Source organism: Hylobates moloch, unplaced genomic scaffold (genome assembly GCF_009828535.3).
Source record: "Hylobates moloch isolate HMO894 unplaced genomic scaffold, HMol_V3 SCAFFOLD_2, whole genome shotgun sequence".
In the NCBI taxonomy this organism is placed as follows: domain Eukaryota; kingdom Metazoa; phylum Chordata; class Mammalia; order Primates; family Hylobatidae; genus Hylobates; species Hylobates moloch.
In genome coordinates this window covers 11,904,032-11,924,568 of record NW_026652277.1, presented here as the reverse complement: position 1 = coordinate 11,924,568, position 20,537 = coordinate 11,904,032, and the positions used below count along the sequence as shown (strand labels likewise).

General features: G+C 42.3%; 1 protein-coding gene across 1 annotated transcript; it reads right to left on the bottom strand.

The window, feature by feature from the left end:
* Positions 1–956: 956 nt before the first annotated feature.
* On the bottom strand, positions 957–20,414 carry CDNF (cerebral dopamine neurotrophic factor). The gene is made up of 4 exons (XM_032157547.2): positions 20,209–20,414; positions 10,527–10,654; positions 8,159–8,300; positions 957–2,778 (listed from the first exon to the last, which is right to left on the bottom strand). Exons 1-4 carry the CDS (start codon positions 20,321–20,323, stop codon positions 2,600–2,602), a joined length of 564 nt encoding a protein of 187 aa, XP_032013438.1. The 5' UTR covers positions 20,324–20,414; the 3' UTR covers positions 957–2,599.
* Between the last annotated feature and the right edge of the window lie 123 nt (positions 20,415–20,537).

Here is a 20,537-nt window from a genome sequence, read left to right as displayed (position 1 = left end):
TGTGCAGTTTGAGAAGCACTGATGTAAATTCTCTTTAAAAAACAAAAACAAAAAAACAGACTAGACCAGGCACAGTGGCTCATGCCTGTAATCCCAGCACTTTGGGAGGACGAGGTGGGTGGATCGCTTGAGGTCAGGAGTTTGAGGCCACCCTGGCCAACATGGTGAAACCCCATCTCTACTAAAAATAAAAAATTTAGCCAGGTGTGGTGGTGCACGCCTGTAATCCCAGCTACTGAAGAGGCTAAGGCAGGAGAATCACTTGCACCTGGGAGTCGAAGGTTGCCGTGAACTGAGATAGCGCCACTGCATACTAGCCTGGGTGACAGAGTGAGACTCTGTCCAAAAAAAAAGAAAAAAAAAAAAAAAGACTAAACACCATGGATATAAATGACAGGCTGAGCACTGTTTCTATTACCTCAATTTGTATCCTGAAAAAAAGATATAGAAATGCAACCCGATTTTGAGGTCAGACACCAAACATAATATTTTCAAACAACACATTTCTTGATAGGTTCAAAATGCAAAAATAAAAACAGATATAAAGGTTATAAGAAGTTTAAAAAAGAAAACTCTGGAGAGGCCGGGCATGGTGGCTCATGCCTGTAATCCCAGCACTTTGGGAGGCTGAGGTGGGTGGATCGCTTGAGGCCAGGAGTTCAAGACCAGCCTGGCCTACATAGCAAAACCCCGTCTCTACTAAAAATACAAAAAAATTAGCCGAGCATAGTGGTGGGTGCCTGTAATCCCAGCTACTCTGAAGGGTGAGGCAGAAGCATCACTTGAACCCGAGAGGCTGAGTTTGCAGTAAACTAAGATTGTGCCACTGCATTCCAGCCTGGGCAACAGAGCGAGACTATCTCAAAGAAACAAAAACAACCAAAAACTAACTTTGGTTTTTTTGAAGATATAATTCAAAATAAAGTAGACACTTTACACATGATAATCGAGCTGCCAAAATTCAGAAACAATAATTACTTTGAGCATTCATTACACCACAGCTTTTTTATTCTCACCTTTCAGTTACATCATATATATATTTCCTTAGGAACCACTAACTCTGACGTATCAGCTTCCCAGCTGAAAATTCATTTACCTCTGCAGCATTTAGAATTAAAAATTATATTTTTGATGTATATTTTCAGTCTGAAAATGTCTCCTCCACTCCCTGAAAACAACCCCAGCCAGTAAATGCAATTCTTTGAATGAACAAGGTGGGCTTTTTTGTTTGTTTTTTCAGATATTTCTGGCAGGGTCTTGCTCTGTTGCCCAGGCTGTAGTGCAGTGGCAGGATCACAGCTCACTACAGACTCCACCTCCTGGGCTCAAGCAGTCCTCCCACCTCAGCCTCCCGAGTAGCTGGGACTACAGGTACACACTATCAGGCACAGCTAATTTTAAAATTTTTGGTGGAGACGGAACCTCACTCTGTTGCTCAGGCTGATCTCTAACTCCTAGGCTCAGGCGATCCTCCTGCCTCAGCCTCCCAAAGTGCTGGGATTACAGGTGTGAGCCACTGTGCCTGGCAAACAAGGTGTGTTGAATTAATTAATTTTAGTTAATTTCCAAATAATTTTTCTACAGCAATTTTTAAAGATATTATGTACATACAATAAAATGCCCGGATCTTAATTTTTCTACCAGATGACAATCTTATTAACCCATGTAATCCCCATGCCAATCAAGATATAGGACATTCCCATCACTCCAGAAAGTTCCAAGGCAATGTTTTTTCATTATTCCCCAGCTGTACCTGCCACACAGAGGCAGCCACTTCTACTGTGGGTTTCTTATTCTTATGTGGCCAGAAAATGGAACGAAAAATGATTTTACAACTGAAAGCTGATAAAATAGCATTAAGAATGGTAAAGTTCCAAGTTGCCTGAGTGTTTTTAATATGCTTTAATCTTCTATCAAAAACTTGTCTGATATGTGACTGTAAGGAATGAAAAAGACCTTGAGCTTGGTTCAATTAACAATATAAATGTTGATATAATTGCCAAACATTGGCTATACTTATACGGTTTCTTGATCTCTCTATTTTCTTTAAGTAGGTTTAAGTGGGTTTTCTTCCAATGGGAAAAACGAGTACTCCTGCCTGACCATTTCTGATACCAAAGAGAGCTACAATGTAAAGTGAAAATAGAAAATTTACTTTAAAAAAACTTTTGATTCTGTATTTGGGATTGAAGTTGTGCATGAGATAAGCTGACTGTTGTGTCTTTTGTTGTAGTCCAATATATTCTAAAATTGCATCCAGAGAGGAGTCTCTGGATGCCTTCTTCTTTCTTGGAATCAATTTACTCCATCAATTTGTTAGTAGGTCACTTTTAGGAGACAGGCAATGAAAACTGACATAGTTATTCCAAGAAACTTATGAGAAAGGAACTTTTAGCTTTTGGTACATTGCAAATTTAAGTTATCAGTAGTATTAGTGTTACTCACAAACCCATGTAACAAAATTCTGAGGAATAATACCAACACAAAAAGTATGAGACCAAATATGATGCATTCCCAGTTATCCTTAATCAACATGTCCATATCCTAGAGAGTCATTTTTCTGTCTAATTACAAGTCACAAATGTGCTGGCGTTGGAGATCAGAGCTCTGTTTTGGGGTGTGTTGCTGCATACTTGGGGGCCAGCTCTTGGATGAGATTCACATAGTCAGTTTTTTCTGCACAGGCCCTGCACTCCTCCCCCCAGCTATGCAGGATCTGCTTCAGCTCTGCCACTCTCATCTTCCGCAGGTCAACTGATGCCAAGTCCAGTGTTTTTTCTAAATGGCAAAAAGGAAAAAAGCCAATTACAAAACAAATGGAAAAAAAATCCCTATGAATCACTTCAAAAGGCATATAGTTTGCTTATCTTGGTGCTGACTACCCTATGATCCAAGGCAGGGAACAATTCCAGTTTCCATGGAAACCAAGACACACCCAAGGAAAATGTGGTACAGCAGCCCTCTCTATCAGTGGGTTCTGCATCTGCAGATTCAATCAACAGCAGATCAAAAATATTCTAAACAAATTAAAGATAACACTACAACAATTAAAAAATACAAACAGGGCTGGGCACGGTGGCTCACGCCTATAATCTCAGCAGTTTGGGAGGTGGGCGGATTGCCTGAGGTCAGGAATTCAAGACCAGCCTGGCCAACATGGTGAAACCCCATCTCTACTAAAAAAAAAAACAAAAAAAAATTAGCCGGGCATGGTGGTGGCATGCCTGTAATCCCAGCTACTTGAAAGGCTGAGGCGGGAGAATTTCCGGAACTTGGGAGATGGAGGTTGCAGTGAGCCGAGATCACGCCACTGCACTCCAGCCTGGGAAACAGATTGAGACTGTCTCAAAAAAAAAAAAAAAAAAAATACAAACAATACAGTATAACAACTATTTACAATGATATGGTTTGGATTTGTGTCTCCACCCAAATCTCACGTGGAATTGTAATCCCCACTGTTGGAGGAGGGGCCTGTTGGGAGGTGATTGGATCATGGGGGTGGACTTCACCCTAGCTTTTCTCATGATAGTGAGTGAGTTCATGAGGGATCTGGTTGTTTCAAAGTGTAGCACCTCCCCCTTTGCGCTCTTCCTCCTGCTGCAGTCATGTAAGACATGCCTCTTCCTCTTTGCCTTCTGCCATGATTGTAAGTTTCCTGAGGCCTCCCCAGCCATGCTTCCTGTACAGCCTGTGGAGCCATGAGCCAATTAAACCTCTTTTCTTTATAAATTACCCAGTCTTAGATAGTTCTTTTTCTTTTTTTTTTTCTTTTCTTATTTTTATTTTTTGAGACGGAGTCTTGCTTAGCTGCCCAGGCTGGAGTGCCGTGGCATGATCTCTGCTCACTGCAACCACCATCTCCCTGGTTCAAGCGATTCTCCTGTCTCAGCTTCCCAAGTAGCTGGGATTACAGGCACCCACCATCATGCCCGGCTAATTTTTGTATTTTAGTAGAGACATGGTTTCACCATGTTGGCCAAGCTGGTCTTGAACTTCTCACCTCAACTGATCCGCCCGCCACGGCCTCCCAAAGTTCTGGGATTACAGGCGTGAGCCACTGCGCCTGGCCGATAGTTCTTTACAGCAATGCGGGAACAGACGAATACAAATAGCATTTTCATTGTATTAAGTATTATAAGTAATCTAGAGATGATTTAGAGTATACAGCAGGGAAGATGCGCATGGGTTATATGCAAACACTTAAGCATCAGGATTTTAGTGTCTGAGTACGGTCCCAGAACCCCTCCTGCACAGGTACTGAAGGACAACGGTGTATACAAAGTTATTGGGATAATTTGTGTTTTTAATTTGACTTTCTTTCCAAGAGATTATACTTGCTTCAAAACTAAGGGCCTATGTAGTTCCACAATGTTTACTACCATTTGGAGCATTCTCAAGATCAGTATTCCTAAAACAAATAGCACTGTATCCAAATTGCTGCTGTTAAGGTAACAAGAAGGAAACTCTTATACAAAAGGCAATCAGTTCCTTTGGGATGGCCTTGGTTTGTGGCCAACTTGAAAGCCATAGATTGTAATTAACCAGCAAAAAGTTATGGTTCGCTTTTGCTAGGAAGATGTATCTTCGGCAAAGCAAATGAGCATATATACATGACAAAGCACTATTGGGTTTTAAATCAAAATGTAAAGAAATGCAAACACATGAATAAAATTAGGAATATTCTCGCTGAACCTTAATTGTTTGGGATCTCTGTTTTGAAACTCACCTGATGCCTGGCCCCTACTGGGATTAGGTTGCTAAATTATCACAGCATGTACAGCCCTTTGTGTTATTCCCACTTCTCCAATGCTAGTGCTTTGGTGCCAGCCAACCTGGCTTCTAAAATTCTTGCCAATGATACTTGTCACCAACATCTAACCTCCTCTAGCAAGACTACTATTTCCCTGTTTATAGATTATGTGCAGAAAATATCAAGAACTCAGCTACTTCTCAATTGCTGAAAAGATTGAAAAAAGCCCAAAATAGACAAAATAATAAGCTCATCTGTAATCTACCAATAATTATAATTTTCCTATCAGAAAGAGGTACTTTTCCTCTTTCAAAAGAAAGTCTAGACGGGTGTGGGGGCACACACCTGTAATCCCAGCAACTCAGGAGGCTGAGGCAGGAGAATCTCTTGAACCCAGGAGGCTGAGGTTGCAGTAAGCAGAGATCATGCCACTGCACTTCAGCATGGGCAACAGAGCGAGACTGTAAAAAAAAAAAAAAAAAAAAAAAAAAAGTGTCTTTTGCCCCTCCCCGCTTGTCCGGTGTTCACTTTGATAATGAATACAACATTTAAGTTTATTTATTAAACAACTAGTGGCAGCCTAGAATTTTTTCAGCTTGACTTCTCTTGAAAGTTCTTTCTCTTTTTGACCTCTGAGTAGTAGAACACGACATTTAAAAACATTAAAAACCTAATATTTGTCAAATTATTTGTCAAAACCTTCTGGTAACTCTGTTCTAATTTAAAAGCTGGATGTTAAAAGACTTTTGTATTTGGAGAGTCAGCTATACACTGTGCTCCAGAGAACCCTTAAATTTTTATAGTAATTCCCTATCCTTTTTAAACACAAAGCAAGCAAATGAAAGCATTCTTTCAGGTCAAAAACCAAATGGCACCTTCACAATTGAAAACATACTCCAACTCCACGCTTATCTTGCTTGTTAATTTCATGGCTGATTTGACAGAATACTTTTTAAAGTAGAAACTTGTATAGCCCAAATTATTAATCTCCCGTAGCACAAAGGTCCCTGTTTAATCTTATCTTTCCTGCTAACAATAGCTGGGGAGGATAATTAAGAACTATTGGTCTATTCAAGATAAGAGGCTGAAGGAGAAAAATACTTTTTTTTGTAAATGTCAGTAGTTTGAGTTTTTCTAGAGAACTTGGTATCTGGCATTAATTTTAAAAAGAGGAAAACCTCTGTGATGCCCCAAAACTCCAAAGTAAAGGTCCACACAAAGATTAAAACTAGTTCATAGCTCCCCAAGGGCCTCTAGTGGCCAGCATCGCGAAAACATTAGATAGTCATTTCGTCTCAATAATAATCTGATTTGTTTTTCTATTGTTTAAGGAGCCCTGTAAGATCCCTTGGATATAGGAGAAGGTATTCACAACAAAATTGTTGAATTAAAAAAATCAAAAGAGGTTTGTGATATTGGCTTTTATTTATTTTTATCTATTTATTTTTCAGATGGGGTTTCACTCTGTCACTCAGGCTGGAGTACAGTGAAAAAAATCACAGCTCACCAGAGTCTTGACCTCCCAGGCTCAGGTGATCCTCTCACCTCAGTCTCCTGAGTAGTTAGGACTACAGGCGCTCAACACCACACCTGGCTAATTTTTGTATTTTTGTAGAGACAGGGTTTCACTATGTTGCCCAGGTTGGTCTTGAACTCCTGGGCTCAAAAGATCCGCCTTTCTTGGCCTCCCAAAGTGCTGAGGTTACAAGTGTGAGCCGCCGCGCCCAGCCAGGTGTGTGAATATTATTTATATGGACTCAGCGATTTCTGCCCCTATTTCATGGCTTGGAAGCCAATAAAAAAGGGATGCCTACTCTAGTAACTACCCTGGAAGTTAGGGCATGTGCTTTGCAAGTTGAGAAATAGGTTGTCTTTGGAAACTTTCAACCCTAAACCTACTTAAAGCTAGCTATGTGGCTATGGTGCATAGGACTATTACACGGCTGTGTTGGAAAATAAGACTAAAATAACTTAGAGGTGGATGCTAATTACTTAGTATTTAGCTTGGTAGTTGATAGTACTACACTGGGTATGTAACGTATGCAAAACAATGACCTAAGCAAAAGGAATGAGTGGGATTTCAGGTGTCAAGGATAGGCTGAGGAAGGAATTCCCCATCCTTTTATGATACCTACTCAATCTACCCAAATGTCTAGCCCAGATACAAATCATGATAAAAGATCTATCCATGTGAAATGCATGGGGCCAAGAATAACGTTTTAAAATAGGACATCTCCTGTCCGGGCATGGTGGCTTACGCCTGTAATCCCAGCACTTTGAGAGGCCAAGGCAGGTGGATCACCTGAGGTCAGGAGTTCAAGACCAGCCTGGCCAACATGGTGAAACCTCGTCTCTAATAAAAATACAAAAATTAGCCAGGCATGGTGGTGCGTGCCTGCAGTCCCAGCTACTCGGGAGGCTGAGGCAGGAGAATCGCTTGAACCCACGAGGCAGAGGTTGCAGTGAGCCAAGATCGCACCACTGCAATCCAGCCCGGGCGACAGAGCGAGACTTCATCAAAAAAAAAAAAAAAAGAAAAAGAAAAAAATAGGACATCTCCTTCGTTTTCTTGCTGTTTGTTTTGGGCACCCTCTGATAAGCTATTTTACCACCAGGGAAAACCTGATTTGATGTGAGTAACCAATTTCCTAAAATTTAAAGCTGGCAGAACGGTAGCTCTGCCTAGGAAGGAAGTCATAGTCATCTTTACATCTTCAAAGTCCTTGTATCATCTTTGAATAGGTACCAGTTTTGTTTTAATAGATTACCAAGATCTAAATCACCAGGAGTAGCTGCTCTCTTTATATGTTGATATTTTTCTTGACATACATACCTGGCATTGCCTTGGTGTGTTAGGAGTCTAAACTCTATGATTTCAGTGGCAATTTTTTTTTTTTGTTAAGACAGAGTCTTGCTCTGTCACCCAGGCTGGAGTGCAGTGGAGGGATCTCAGCTCATTGCAACCTCTGCCTCCTGGGTTCAAGCGATTCTCCTGCCTCAGCCTCCCAAGTAGGTGGGACTACAGCCGCCCACCACCATGCCCGGCTAATTTTTTTTGTAATTTTTTAGTAGAGACAGGGTTTCACCATATTGGCCTGGCTGGTCTTGAACTCCTGACCTTGCGATCCGCCCATCTCGGCCTCCCAAAGTGCTGGGATGAAAGGCCTGAGCCAGCGTGCCAGGCCTCGTTGGCAATTTTAACCTAATGCTGATTATGCCTGTACTATTTATTTGTCTTCCCTCAATGAAACTCAAACGCCCATAGGTACCATTCATTAGCCCAGCAACTTACTGATGAGTGGTGAATTTCTTTCCTTTTAACACTGAATTTTTAGAAGACATGGCCCCAACTTTAGAGGTTTGGGAATCCATTGGACCTACTGAGAAAAACACGGGGCTGTGTTATACCATATTTCAGCTCACAGATCTGGCTATCCAACTTCTTCAGCTTCTCACAAATCTTCATTGCAGGCATATGCACACTCATTGGGCGCGTGACTTCACTTAGGATCTTTGTGGCTGCGTCTTTTGTGGCTCCTAGATAATAGCACTGAAGGGAGATGAAGAGAATTGAGTGTTCCAGACAATGAAGACAGCAAGGAATACGGTATCAAAAAGTAAGAAAGAGGTAGGCTGGACATGGTGGCTCACACCTGTAATCCCAGCACTTTGGGAGGTTGAGGAGGGCAGCTCATTTGAGGTCAGGAGTTCGAGACCATCCTGGCCAACATGGTGAAACCCCATCTCTACTAAAACTACAAAAATTAGCCAGGTGTGCTTGCTTGAACCAAGGAGGTGGAGGTTGCAGTGAGCCGAGATCGTGCCAGGGCACTCCAGCCTGGGCGACAGAGTGAGACTCCATCTCAAAAAAAAAGAAGAAGAAAAGAAGGAGAAGGAGGAGAAGGAGAAGGAGAAGAAGCAGAAGAAGCAGCAGCAGGAGCAGAAGAAGCAGGAGGAGGAGTAGCAGGAGGAGGAGAAGAGGAAGAAGAAGAAGAAGAAGAAGAAGAGGAGGAGGAGGAGGAGGAGGAGGAGGAGGAGGAGGAAGGAAAAGGAAGAGGAGGAAGAGGAGGAAGAGGAGGAGGAGGAAGAAAGGAAGAAGAAGAGGAAGAAGACGAAGAAGAAGACGAAGAAGAAGAAGAAGACGAAGAAAGAAGAAGAAGAAGAAGACAAAGAAGAAGAAGAAGAAGAAAGAGGTTAACCTGCTGAGTAAGCCACCAGGAAACAAGTGACTCCATTCTCATGATCATCCTAATTAGATGTGCCCTACAATTCACATGGTGTTAAAAGAGTAATGAGAAGAGCTGACACTAAGTGTTTTCTCTGTGCCAGGTGCTGCTCTCAGTGCTTTAAAGGTATTAACTTATTTATGCCTCATAACAATCCTGTGAAATAAGTACTATTATTATCTGTATTTTATACCCAAGCCAAGTGAAGTTCCCCCCATCTAGCAATAGAAGAGATAGAATTATAAAACCCAGCACTTTGGCTCTAGAGCCCGTGTCTTTTCCCATCAGGCAATTCTGACATTCAAGTTCCCTGACTTCAGAATTTGACGTTTAAAAATATAAACGTTGGCTGGGCACAGTGGCTCACACCTGTAATCCCAGCACTTTGGGAGGCCAAGGCGGGTGAATCGCTTGAGCTCAGGAGTTCGAGATCAGCCTGGGCTACAAGGCCAAAACCCCGTCTCTACAAAAAAAAAAAAAAAATCCAAAAATTAACTAGGCATGGTGGTGTGTGCCTTAGTCCCAGATACTTGGGAGGCTGAGGTGGAAGGATCACTTGAACCTGGGAGGTTGAAGTTCCAGTGAGCAAAGATCACTGGGACTCCAGCCTGGGTGACAGAGGGAGACCCTGTCTCAAAAAAATATAGATAGATAGACCTTAATGATATGGATAAATGGCATGAGCTTTACAACATGGCCATGGTGAACAGCCAACATGCAGATGTAACTGACAATCTGACAATTTTAGGCAAAAAGGAATTGGCCCCAAATTGTCTTAAGTGATATAAAACAGTATATTGAAACAAGCCATATGTGTATATCTAGGAAACACCATATTAATGCGATTAGAAGAAAATATAAATGCTTCATTAATTATGTATAAATAATAATGTAAAATATTTAGATGTTTGATTAATTGTCTTGGTAAGAAACGGAAAGCCCACCCACTCTTAGGATGCTAAATTCTTATAGGGAATTCAGTTTCATAATTTCATTTAAGAAAACACAGAATTGAGCTGGGCATGGTAGCTCATTCTTGTAATCCCAGCACTTTGGGAGGCTGAGGTGGGTGGATCACCTGAGGTCAGAAGTTCAAGACCACCCTGGCCAACATGGTGAATCCCTGTCTCTACTAAAAATACATAATTAGCAGGGTGTGGTGGTGCACACCTGTAATCCTAGCTACTCAGGAGGCTGAGGCATAAGAATGCCTTGAACCCAGGAGGCAGAGGTTGCAGTGAGCTGAGATGGTGATACTGCACTCTAGCCTGGGCAACAGAGCAAGACTCTGTCTCAAAAAAAAAGAAAAAAGAAAACATAGAATTGGTTGTCTGTGGTGTACTCAGAAAGTAAAATAACACTGGAAATATTCTGGATGAAAACACGCAGAACTACATGTCACTGGAAGATGGATTTCTGCTTGCTGCGTGCTCTACAATGGACATACTTGAGGCAAACATATAAGTAGGAGGACATCACGTCTAAGAAATGAAACTATTAGCAGTATTCTTCAAGCACATGGGGAAAATGAAAGGTGAAATTTATCATACCAGGCGGTTTTCTTTTCCTTTGGTGTCCAAGCAAAAGCTGATCAATTCTTTCTCTATAGTGTTCAGCGAAAAGTTAACTCCTCTGTCTATCAATGACTTGTAGAATCGGTTCAAGAATTCTTTACATACTGGAAGGAACAAATAAATATGTCTGCATGCACAACTTAACCACTACCACACCTATGCGTATGACCCACTAACCACATTTAAAAGTCTATATGGGGCCGGGCATGGTGGCTCATGCCTCTAATCCTAGCACTTTGAGAGGCTGAGGTGGGCAGATCACAAGGCCAGGAGATCGAGACCATCCCGGTCAACATGGTGAAATCCCATCTCTACTAAAATACAAAAAATCAGCCAGGCATGGTGGCACGTGCCTGTAGTCCCAGCTACTCAGGAGGCTGAGGCAGGAGAATCACTTGAACCCAGCAGGTGGAGGTTGCAGTGAGCCGAGATCTTACCATTGCACTCCAGCCTGGCAACAGAGCAAGACTCTGTCTCACACACACACACACAAAAAAAGTCCATATGAGTCAATGCTTCCTGACAGTGGATTCCAATGCTAAGTAAGAATGATTTGTGGGCCAGGCATGGTGGCTCACACCTGTAATCCCAGCACTTTGGGAGGCAGAAGCAGAAAGATCACTTGAGCCCAGGAGTTTGAAGCCAGTCTGGACAACATAGTGAGACCCTGTCTCTACTAAAAAAAAAAAAAAAAAAACACCAGGCATGGTGGTGCATGCCTGTTGCCTCAGCTACTCGAGAGGCTGAGGTGGGAGGGTCACTTAAGCCCGGCAGATGGAGGCTGCAGTGAGCTATATCAAGCCACTGCACTCCAGCCTGGGTGACAGAGTGAGACCCTGTCTCAAGAAAATAAAAAATATAAATAAAAAGAATGATTTCAGGCCTGTTGCTATTAGTTTAGTATTGGGCCTAAATGCAGTGGACACGTCGTATCAGCTTATTGAATCAATCATTGGAACGAAGTTCTACCTAAAATGATAACTTTTCCACAAAATTTGGCTAACCCTAAAATAAAATATACCCATCTATAGGCTATCATCTTGGGACAGCATAATTGTAAGCACAGAGAAAAACCTGAATAAGAATCCTCAATGAAGCCTCTTGGTGATCTGCATAAGTCTTTATTTCCATCGTTATGAGCCTAAAGTGAAACCAGGCTGGGCACGGTGGATCACATCTGTAATCCCAACACTTTGTGAGGCCAAGGTGAGAGGATCTCTTGAGGCCAGGAGTTTGAGACCAGCCTGGGCAACACAGTGAGACTCTGTCTCTGCAAACCCCTGTGGTCCCAGCTACTGAGGAGGCTAAAATGGGAGGCTCGTCAGGTCATTTCTTCTAGTTCCTTGTATCTTGAAGATATTTTCAAGTTTGTTTTTTGTATCTTTAAACTCACTAAACTTAATTATGATCTGTGTCTGAAAATTTCAATATCTGAAGTCTTCAGAGTTTTGTTCTTTTTTTTTTTGAGACGAAGTCTCGCTCTGTTGCATAGGCTTAAGTGCAATGGCGCAATCTCAACTCTCTGCAACCTCTGCCTCGCTGGCTCAAGTGATTCTCCTGCCTCAGTCCCCCAGGTAGCTGGGATTATAGGCGCCCGCCACCACACCTGGCTAATTTTTATATTTTCAGTAGATACAAGGTTTCACCATGTTGGCCAGGCTGGTCTCAAACTCCTGACCTCAAGTGATCCGCCCATCTCGGCCTCCCAAACTGCTGGGATTACAGGCGTAAGCCACTGCATCAGGCCCAGAGTACGTTTCTATTTGTTGTTGTTTCCACAGGTTCTTGTTCCTGGTGCCTTGTTTCTTTGTGTGCTTGCTTATTTTGCACTACACGATACTCAGACGCCTCAAAACTTATTTGTGAAGATTGTCTGAAGCCTGAGATGAAGGAGCATTATTTCCAGTAAGGATTTGGATTTGTATTTCTCAGGGCCTAAGGGCAACTAGCCAGGCACTGCTTTAAACTAAATATATAGCCTGAAGTTTTTGGGCCCCTGATGGGAATTTTGGCTGCCAATACAAGTGAGGGACATTTTGTTGTTATCATCTCTCAGAGATATATATTTTTTCTTTTTTCTACTTTGCTCGGTGTCAAGGTAAATTTCCTTATAGTCCCCTATGGGTAGGGATAGGTTAGGTTATGTTCTATGTTTCTTTAAACATAAAAAAACATAACTTCTATGCCTGATTATTCCAATATCTGAAGCCACTGCAGGGGTGAGCCTCTTCTGTTTTTTGTTCCAGCTGGCTATCACTTACTGTGCCCTTCTTCCCTAGGGGTTCATGACTTTTCTAAGTGGGAGCTCTATTTCTTAGAACTTTAACTGTATGAATTCTTTGAGGACTAGGTTGAATGTGGGTTCCTGTAAGTAAGACTCACATTTGCTGGCTGGGTGTGGTGGCTTATGCCTGTAATCCCAGCACTTTGGTAGGCCGAGGTGAGTGGATCACCTGAGGTCAGGAGTTCGAGACCAACCTGGCCAACATGATGAAACCCCGTCTCTACTAAAAATACAAAAATTAGCCAGGAGTGGTGGCGGGCGCCTGTAATCCCAGCTACTTGGGAGGCTGAGGCAGGAGAAATGCTTGAACCCGGGAGGCGGAGGTTGCAGTGAGCCGAGATCTTACCATTATACTCCAGTCTGGGCGACAAGAGTGAAACTCTGTCTCAAAAAAACAAAACAAGACAAAAACAAAAACAAGACTCACATTTGCTGATTCCTGAGGGTATGATCTACTTAAAATCACTTTTAACTAAATTATCAGTTCAAGATGTTTCAGATCATCCTAGCAGCGTGAATGGGGCCTTCAACCCCTACCTATGTGCACGAGCCTGTAACTATGAGTTATCAAGAAACAGTTTTGTTTTTCCTTTTACTCAGTAAAAAAGTTCAAGTTAAACCATTTCTTTTAGTCTCTAAAGATGGAAATAGGTTGTAGTTATTTTCAGTTCATCCTTTATAATGAAGGGCTAGGTGTCTGGGGCCCTGAATTAGTTGGGAGAGGATCTGCTCTCACTCTCCTAACTTGGAAATGCCTGGGACTTGTGTTCATTTAGCCAAAACCATGAAAACTTTAGTTCAGATCACCTGGCTAACAAATGCTCCAAGGTAAAGCCAGCTTCAGTGCCCCCTTCAACCCCCTGGACTCCCACTTCCACTCTGTGGTTGGCTTCTGGGTATGCCTTCCCAACTCACACTTTACAACATTTTCACATTTTTATTTTATCCAGTATTTTCAGTTGTTTTTAGATGACTAGCCAATCATGTCATCTTTTAGAGCTTAAAGTCATATATATATGTATACACACATATATATACTGTATATACATATATATAAAATACATATATACACATATATAATACATATGTATACACACACACACACACACACACACACACATATATATATATATATTTTTTTTTCAAGATGGAGTCTCGCTCTGTTGCCTAGGCTAGAGTGCAGTGGTGCAATCTCGGCTCACTGCAACCTCCACCTTCTGGGTTCAAGCAATTCTCCTACCTCAGCCTCCTGAGTAGCTGGGACTACTGGTGTGTGCCACCACGCCCAGCTAATTTTTTGTATTTTTAGTAGAGACGGGGTTTCACCATGTTGGCCAGGACGGTCTCGATCTCCTCACCTGGTGATCTGCCCACCTCGGCCTCCCAAAGTGCTGGGATTACAGGCGTGAGCCACCGTGCCTAGCCCATATATTTTTATTTCTAATGCTATCAACATGAACAGAATACTAAACATAATAGCCAGTTATTCATGTTTTTAACAAATATTTATTAAGCGACTAGTAAGTGCAAAACAGTATTCTAGGTTCCTAAGATTCAGTAATGAAGAAAACAAAGACCTTGCCCTTGAGAGTTACATCCGACAGAAGAAGTAAAGGTATAGGTAGCAAAGAAGAAAAATAAACATGGTAAGGAGGATGGAGGGTGACAAGGTAATAGTATGATTCTTAATGGATTGGTTAGGAAAGATCTCTTAGATAAAGTAATATTCAAGCAGACACCTGAAGGAAGTGGAAGAACAATTTAAGTGGATGACTTGAGGAAGAACTCCGCAGGCAGAAGGAACAGCAAGTACCAAGGCTCAAATGCAGGAGTGTCCTTGGTGGCTTCAAGGAACAGCCAGAAGGCCAATGTGGCTAAAGTAGAGGGAGCAAGAGGGAGGTGTGTAGCAAATGAGATCAAATAGGCAGCAGCATGCTGGGGCATCCAGGGCCTTTCAAGCTTGGTAAGGTCTCTGGATGTCACTCTGAGAAGGGAAGCCATTTCAGGTTTTGAGTAGAGAAGAGCTATGGTCCGACATGATTCATAAAGGATGTCTCTGAAGGCTGTCTGAAGAATGGATTACAAGGAAGCAGAAAAGAAAGCAGGGAGAACAGCTGACCAGTTTAGAGGTTCTCAAAATAGTTGCATCTCTTAGACCAGGGTAATAGCTACAGCGGTCATGAGAAGTGGTTACACTCTGGACATATCTCGAAGGAAGAGCCAAAAGAATTTACTAATGAGCCAGATGTAATGTGTCAGAGTTGGGGAGAGAGAGAGGAATCAAAGATAATCCCAATAACTTTGGCCAAGAAATTGGAACCGTGGAGTTGCCATCTGCTGAAATGAGGAAGACTGCAGGAGAAGCCAGTTTATGGCGACAAGCAGGAATCCAATCTTTCTTTCTTTTTTTTTTTTTTTTGAGACAGAATCTTGCTGTGTCGCCCAGGCTGGAGTGCAGTGGCGCAATTTCGGCTCACTGTAACCTCCAACTCCCAGATTCAAGTGATTCTTGTGCCTCAGCCTCTTGAGTAGCTGGGATTACAGGCGCATGTCACCATACCTAGCTAATTTTTGTATTTTTAGTAGAGATGCGGTTTCGTTATGTTTGCTAGGCTGGTCTCTAACTCCTGACCTCAGGTGATCTGCCTGCCTCAGCCTCCCAAAGTGCTGGATTACAGGCGTGAGCCACCATGCCTGGCCAGAATCCAGTCTTGACATATGAAGTTCAAGATGCTTCTAGACATCTGTGATGGTTAATTTTATGTGGCAATGATGAAATTAACACTTAAATTGATGAACTCTGGGTAAGGCAGATTGGCCTCCATAATGTAGATGGGCCTTACCTAACTAGTTGAGGGCCTGAACAGAACGAAATAGACCAGCCTTCCTGACCAACGGGGAATTCTCCAGCAGACTCCCTTGACTTCATTCGTACCACAGGCTCTCCTGGGTCTCCAGCCTGCTTGCCCACACTGCAGATTTTGGACTTCCCAGCCTTCATAATCTTGTGAGCCAATTCCTTATAATAAATCTCTTTTTATATAGATAAATATTATAGATATTAAGAAGATAAATAGATATAGATTATATGTTCTGTTTGGTCCTATTGGTTTTATTTCTCTGGAGAACCTTGACTAATATAACATCCAACTGGAAACAGTGAGAAGGCAGCTAGATATAGAAATGTGAAGATCAGGTATAAGATCTAGGATGACTATATAAATCTGGAAGCCATCAACATTCAAATGGTGTTTTTGAGATGAGAACACAAAGTAAGGAGAGATGGAAAAGAGACACAGTCCTGGGTCTCAGCCTTGTGAAATCCCAGTGTTTAGCAATTGGGAAGATGGAAAACAACCAGAAAAAGACTGAAAGGAGCAGCCAGTGAAGTAGGATAAGAACAAAGACTGAGTGTTATTCCAAAAGGCAAGTGAACACAGTGTTAAAAGGAATGTGTAATGGATCTGCTGTGTTAAATGCGAAAAATGAGATCCCTCTTAACATGTATTTTGCTGCGTTTAATGAGCAAATATATCCAGTATGCAAAGCAGAAACCTGCTGTAATGATTAATGCTACAAGTCAGCAGAAACTATCATCAGGCCAGGCATGGGGGTTCATGCTTGTAATCTCAGCACTTTAGGAGGCCAAAGCTGGTGGATCACTTGAGCTCAGGGGTTCAAGACCAGCCTGGGCAACATAATGAAACTTCATCTCTATTAAAAATACAAAAAATTCGCTGGGCGTAGTGACAAGCACCTGTAGTCCAGCTACTCAGGAGGCTGAGGAGAGAGGATCACTTTAGCCCGGAAGACGGAGGTTGCAGTGAGCTGAGACTGTTCCACCGTACTCCAACCTGGGTGACACAGTGAGATTCTGTCTCAAAAAGAAAAAAGAAAAAGAAAAAAGAAACTATCATCAAAGTCTCCTAGTAACCTCTAATTCTTGTCTCCTACAAAAGAAACCCCCAGTATTCCAGTGCCTCGTCGCTCTTATGGTATTTCCCACAGTATACCTTCATATGATTTCTATACCTCAACTATCACTCTGCCAATGTATCATCTAGGTGATGAAAGTTAGCAACATTAACTTGTCCTTTTCAAGATCTACATGTGACTCACTAAAAGATACCCAAAATTTAATCACAGCATACATGCATACATTTCTTCAACAAACTGAGCGCCTACCATATGGCATGCACTATGGTAGCTGCTGGAAATGAGGTGGTGAGAAACACTGCCTTGACTTTCAGAGGAGGCCAAAACAAAATGAGATGTGTATTAGATACTGTGGGAAAACAAAGGAGCAGCACCTGGAGGAAACTGGGAAATTGCTGAAAGATACTAAATAAGGAAGTAATATGATAGCCCTGCCAGGGGACTAGACAGGAGGGAGACAGGTAGCAGGAAGAATGCTGTTTTGACAATGCGGAGGGGAAAACTGGTGAAGTCTAAGGAAGTCCTAGACTTGAGTGAGAAAGGAGCAGGACCAGTTAGGAGGTAGACTCAACGATGCGGTGATTGGTTTGCTGTAAGGGGTAAGGGGGAAAGAGAAGTCTAGAATCTAGGCTAGTTGACCAGGTAGTTGACCCATGCTGTCACCATAAGCATGACAGTAACAGGTTTAGGGGAAGTGAGAAGGGAAGGAGATGATGACTTTGGTTTTTTGATTGTGTTGATGTTGATGTATACCATATCTAAGAGGGCATGTTCACTAGTCAATTGGATGCAAGGTCTGAGACTCTAGAAAGGTCAGTGGATATAAGGTTAGAGATTTATTAGACTGGAGGTAGGTTGGTTTGGGTTGCCAAGAAGAGTGTGTAGACTGAGAAGAGAGAAAAGCAGAGGGCAGAACCCTGGAAAATTCTAAGCCATGGCTAGAGGATCAGAAGCCCACAAAGACACATTGGACAAGTGGGCATAGAGACAGGAAGGAAAAAAGCAGTATCATGACCATGAAGAGAAGACAGTTTCTGAAAGGGAAAGATGTCAGTGGTGTCACACACCACAAAGAAGTCAAGGTAAGAAAGGAAACTCATTTTCTGGACTTACATGTAGAGAATAACCTCACCATAAATGTCCCAACAAATTAGTAACTTCTTAAGTTTTCTGGGATGTCTTTATTGTTAAAATAACCTCAGATAGCCATACTTCTTTTATTTATGTTGTGCTTTTATGTTTATTAAAGAGAGTTTTATAAGTGAATCTATAATTATTTTAAAATAAGAAGTTGTTTAAAATAGTCCCATAATATAATCCTTTAAAAGAGATTTGGAAATATTTACGTTTTTCCAGTAAACCTCACATTACCTAATGTAGGACTCACAAACTTGAATACCTACAGGGGCCAGGCAAGGAAAAAGAAGAGTTAAGCAATTTTAATCAGGGGCGGAGTATGGGCGGCAAACAACTCAAAACCCAAGTCCTTTCTAAAAAGAGCAGCCAATAGCCAATTCTACTATATGGCCATAAGGGCCAATCTTGCCAGGTCATCTGGTTTTTTGAGAAAAGCCAGAAATATGAATTTTTACATAAAATTTCCCAATTTTAAAATGTACCCAGTGAATTTAATTTTTTTCAAAATATTTTGTAAATGTAACAAAACATATCAATAGGTCCGAGATGGCTCAGGAACCATTTAGTTTTTTTTATCTTCGCACTAGAGTATATATAATATGGCATTTTAATCTTATACATTGAGAAGAAATTAAGCTGTAAATAAGAAAGGAGGCTGAGGAGGGAGGATCACTCATAAGCAGTAATAGAGCTGGATGCAGAATCTAGTTCTTTTAGTTACCAAACTGTTATGTCCTTCCTCTGCGATTACACAGCTTCTTTACCTAACAAATGAAATATATACACAGGTTAGTCAGACATACAAGTTAATAATCACAGCATGCTGTAATAAATTTAGGACAGACAGCATAAGCTTCCCATTTAATTAATCCAGATGCTGTCTCTCTTGAAATGTTTATAAGTGAGAGCCCCAGATGAGTCATCAAATCAATTGTCTTTGCCTCACAAAGTCTGCTTTAAAAGTATAGGACACAATTATAGCATGGTTTGGAGCAAAATTATAACTTAGCTAAACAAATATCTTTATATTGAGTAATAACATCATGTAGATATTTTAAATTTCTGGAGAAAAGCTTAATTATTGCAGAGCTGACAGAAAACTGGGCTCCAATTATTAAGACTTTAAGGACTGGGCGCTGTGGCTCACGTCTGTAATCCCAGCACTTTGGGAGGCTGAGGCGGGCCAATCACCTGAGGCCAGGAGTTCAAGACCAGTCTGGCTAACATGGTGAAACTCCATCTCTACTAAAAATATAAAAATTAGTCAGGCGTGGTGGTGGTGCCTTTAGTACCAGCTACTTGGGAGGCTGAGGCAGGAGAATCGCTGGAACCCGATGGTGGAGGCTGCAGTGAGCCAAGATTGTGCCACTGTACTCTGGCCTGGGCAACACAGTGAGACTCTGTCTCAAAACAAAAACAAAAACAAAACAAAAAAAAACAAAAACACAACTTTAGTATGACTATACCCATCCATTCACTCAACATATATGATGAACCTACAATTTCCTGTTCACTAGGGATATATTTTCCAGCTCAGGGTATATACATTTAAACTAATTATTTTCAGTAAAACATGGAGTGAGCGCTATAGGAGTCCAGAAGGAGGGGGCTAGCATAGCCACTTACCTTCTTTGCCTTTGCTAACAGATCTCTAAAGTGAAGTATGCTGATTTTGCAAAAAACAAAGTCTCAGAGCTAGGGGACTTGGTGGGATACAGACTCACGTATTCTGACTGCGAGTTCACAGCTGAGATACCGTGAACAAAAAGGAATCACTCTTTTGTATTCCTCTCTTTCCCAAGGAGTCAGTGTACTCCTTTGCAAAGCAACTTTCACCTATAGAGTCCTAACAAATATTAGCTATGTCCTCTGATTTAAGCCACTCAACTCAATGCCATGTTTTGTTTTCCTTTTCGGAGTCACCAACTAGCTTGGACTTGAAAGACGTCTTCTGTGCAAGGGGAGGCAAATCTTGCTGGTTGGCAGCAGCAGAATCAATCTGGCGCCAGTATCATCTGAATCTAGCAGTCTTTGCACAAACTCTAATCCACATACAAACCCACCAGCTTTTACTGCTGAAGTTTAATATTCACAGCAAAACCACAACGTGGCCTCACGTTGCCACCAGGCCCGGCTTGAGCTTCTACTCGAGCTGGGCTTGGGCGATCTAAAACGAGGGACAGGGCCTGCATTTCCTGGGCGAAATGTTATTTATAGCCAGGGCCAGGAGAAGCCAAAGCCAACAGCTGCTGCGCTGCAGCGCGGGGCCGCCGCCATGCAAGCAGGTGTCACACCGCTCACCTTCACAGTCGGCCCCCGGCCGTCCCCCGGCCTCCTGGCCCTGCGTCAGCACCGGGTGAGAGACCCAAAGCCCGGTGCAAAAGGCCACCACAGCAACTGGGCTCGTGCACCACATGCTGGGCCAGCAGCTTCAAAGGCCTCCGCCACCCGCGCCCACCGCCCACCAAGTTGCCGAAGCAAGCTGAGTAGAACGCGAGGTTGGAAAGAATCTGCCGGCAGTTGCCAGGACAAATGACGCAACTGAACTGAGAGTTTCCATTGGCTCTCAAGGAAGGGACAGGAAGGGGGCGGAGTGTAGGAGCCTTTTCCCGTCCCTCCCCGGTTGCGCG

Bases quoted from the DNA above. Each gene is read 5' to 3' on its own strand.
- CDNF (XM_032157547.2), bottom strand. From the start codon at position 20,323: ATGTGGTGCACGAGCCCAGTTGCTGTGGTGGCCTTTTGCACCGGGCTT. The intron at 8,301-10,526 runs GTATGATAAATT...ATCTCCCTTCAG, and splicing joins AAGGAAAAGAAAACCGCCTG to TGCTATTATCTAGGAGCCAC. The intron at 2,779-8,158 runs GTATAACACAGC...TTTGCCATTTAG, and splicing joins GATCTGTGAGCTGAAATATG to AAAAAACACTGGACTTGGCA.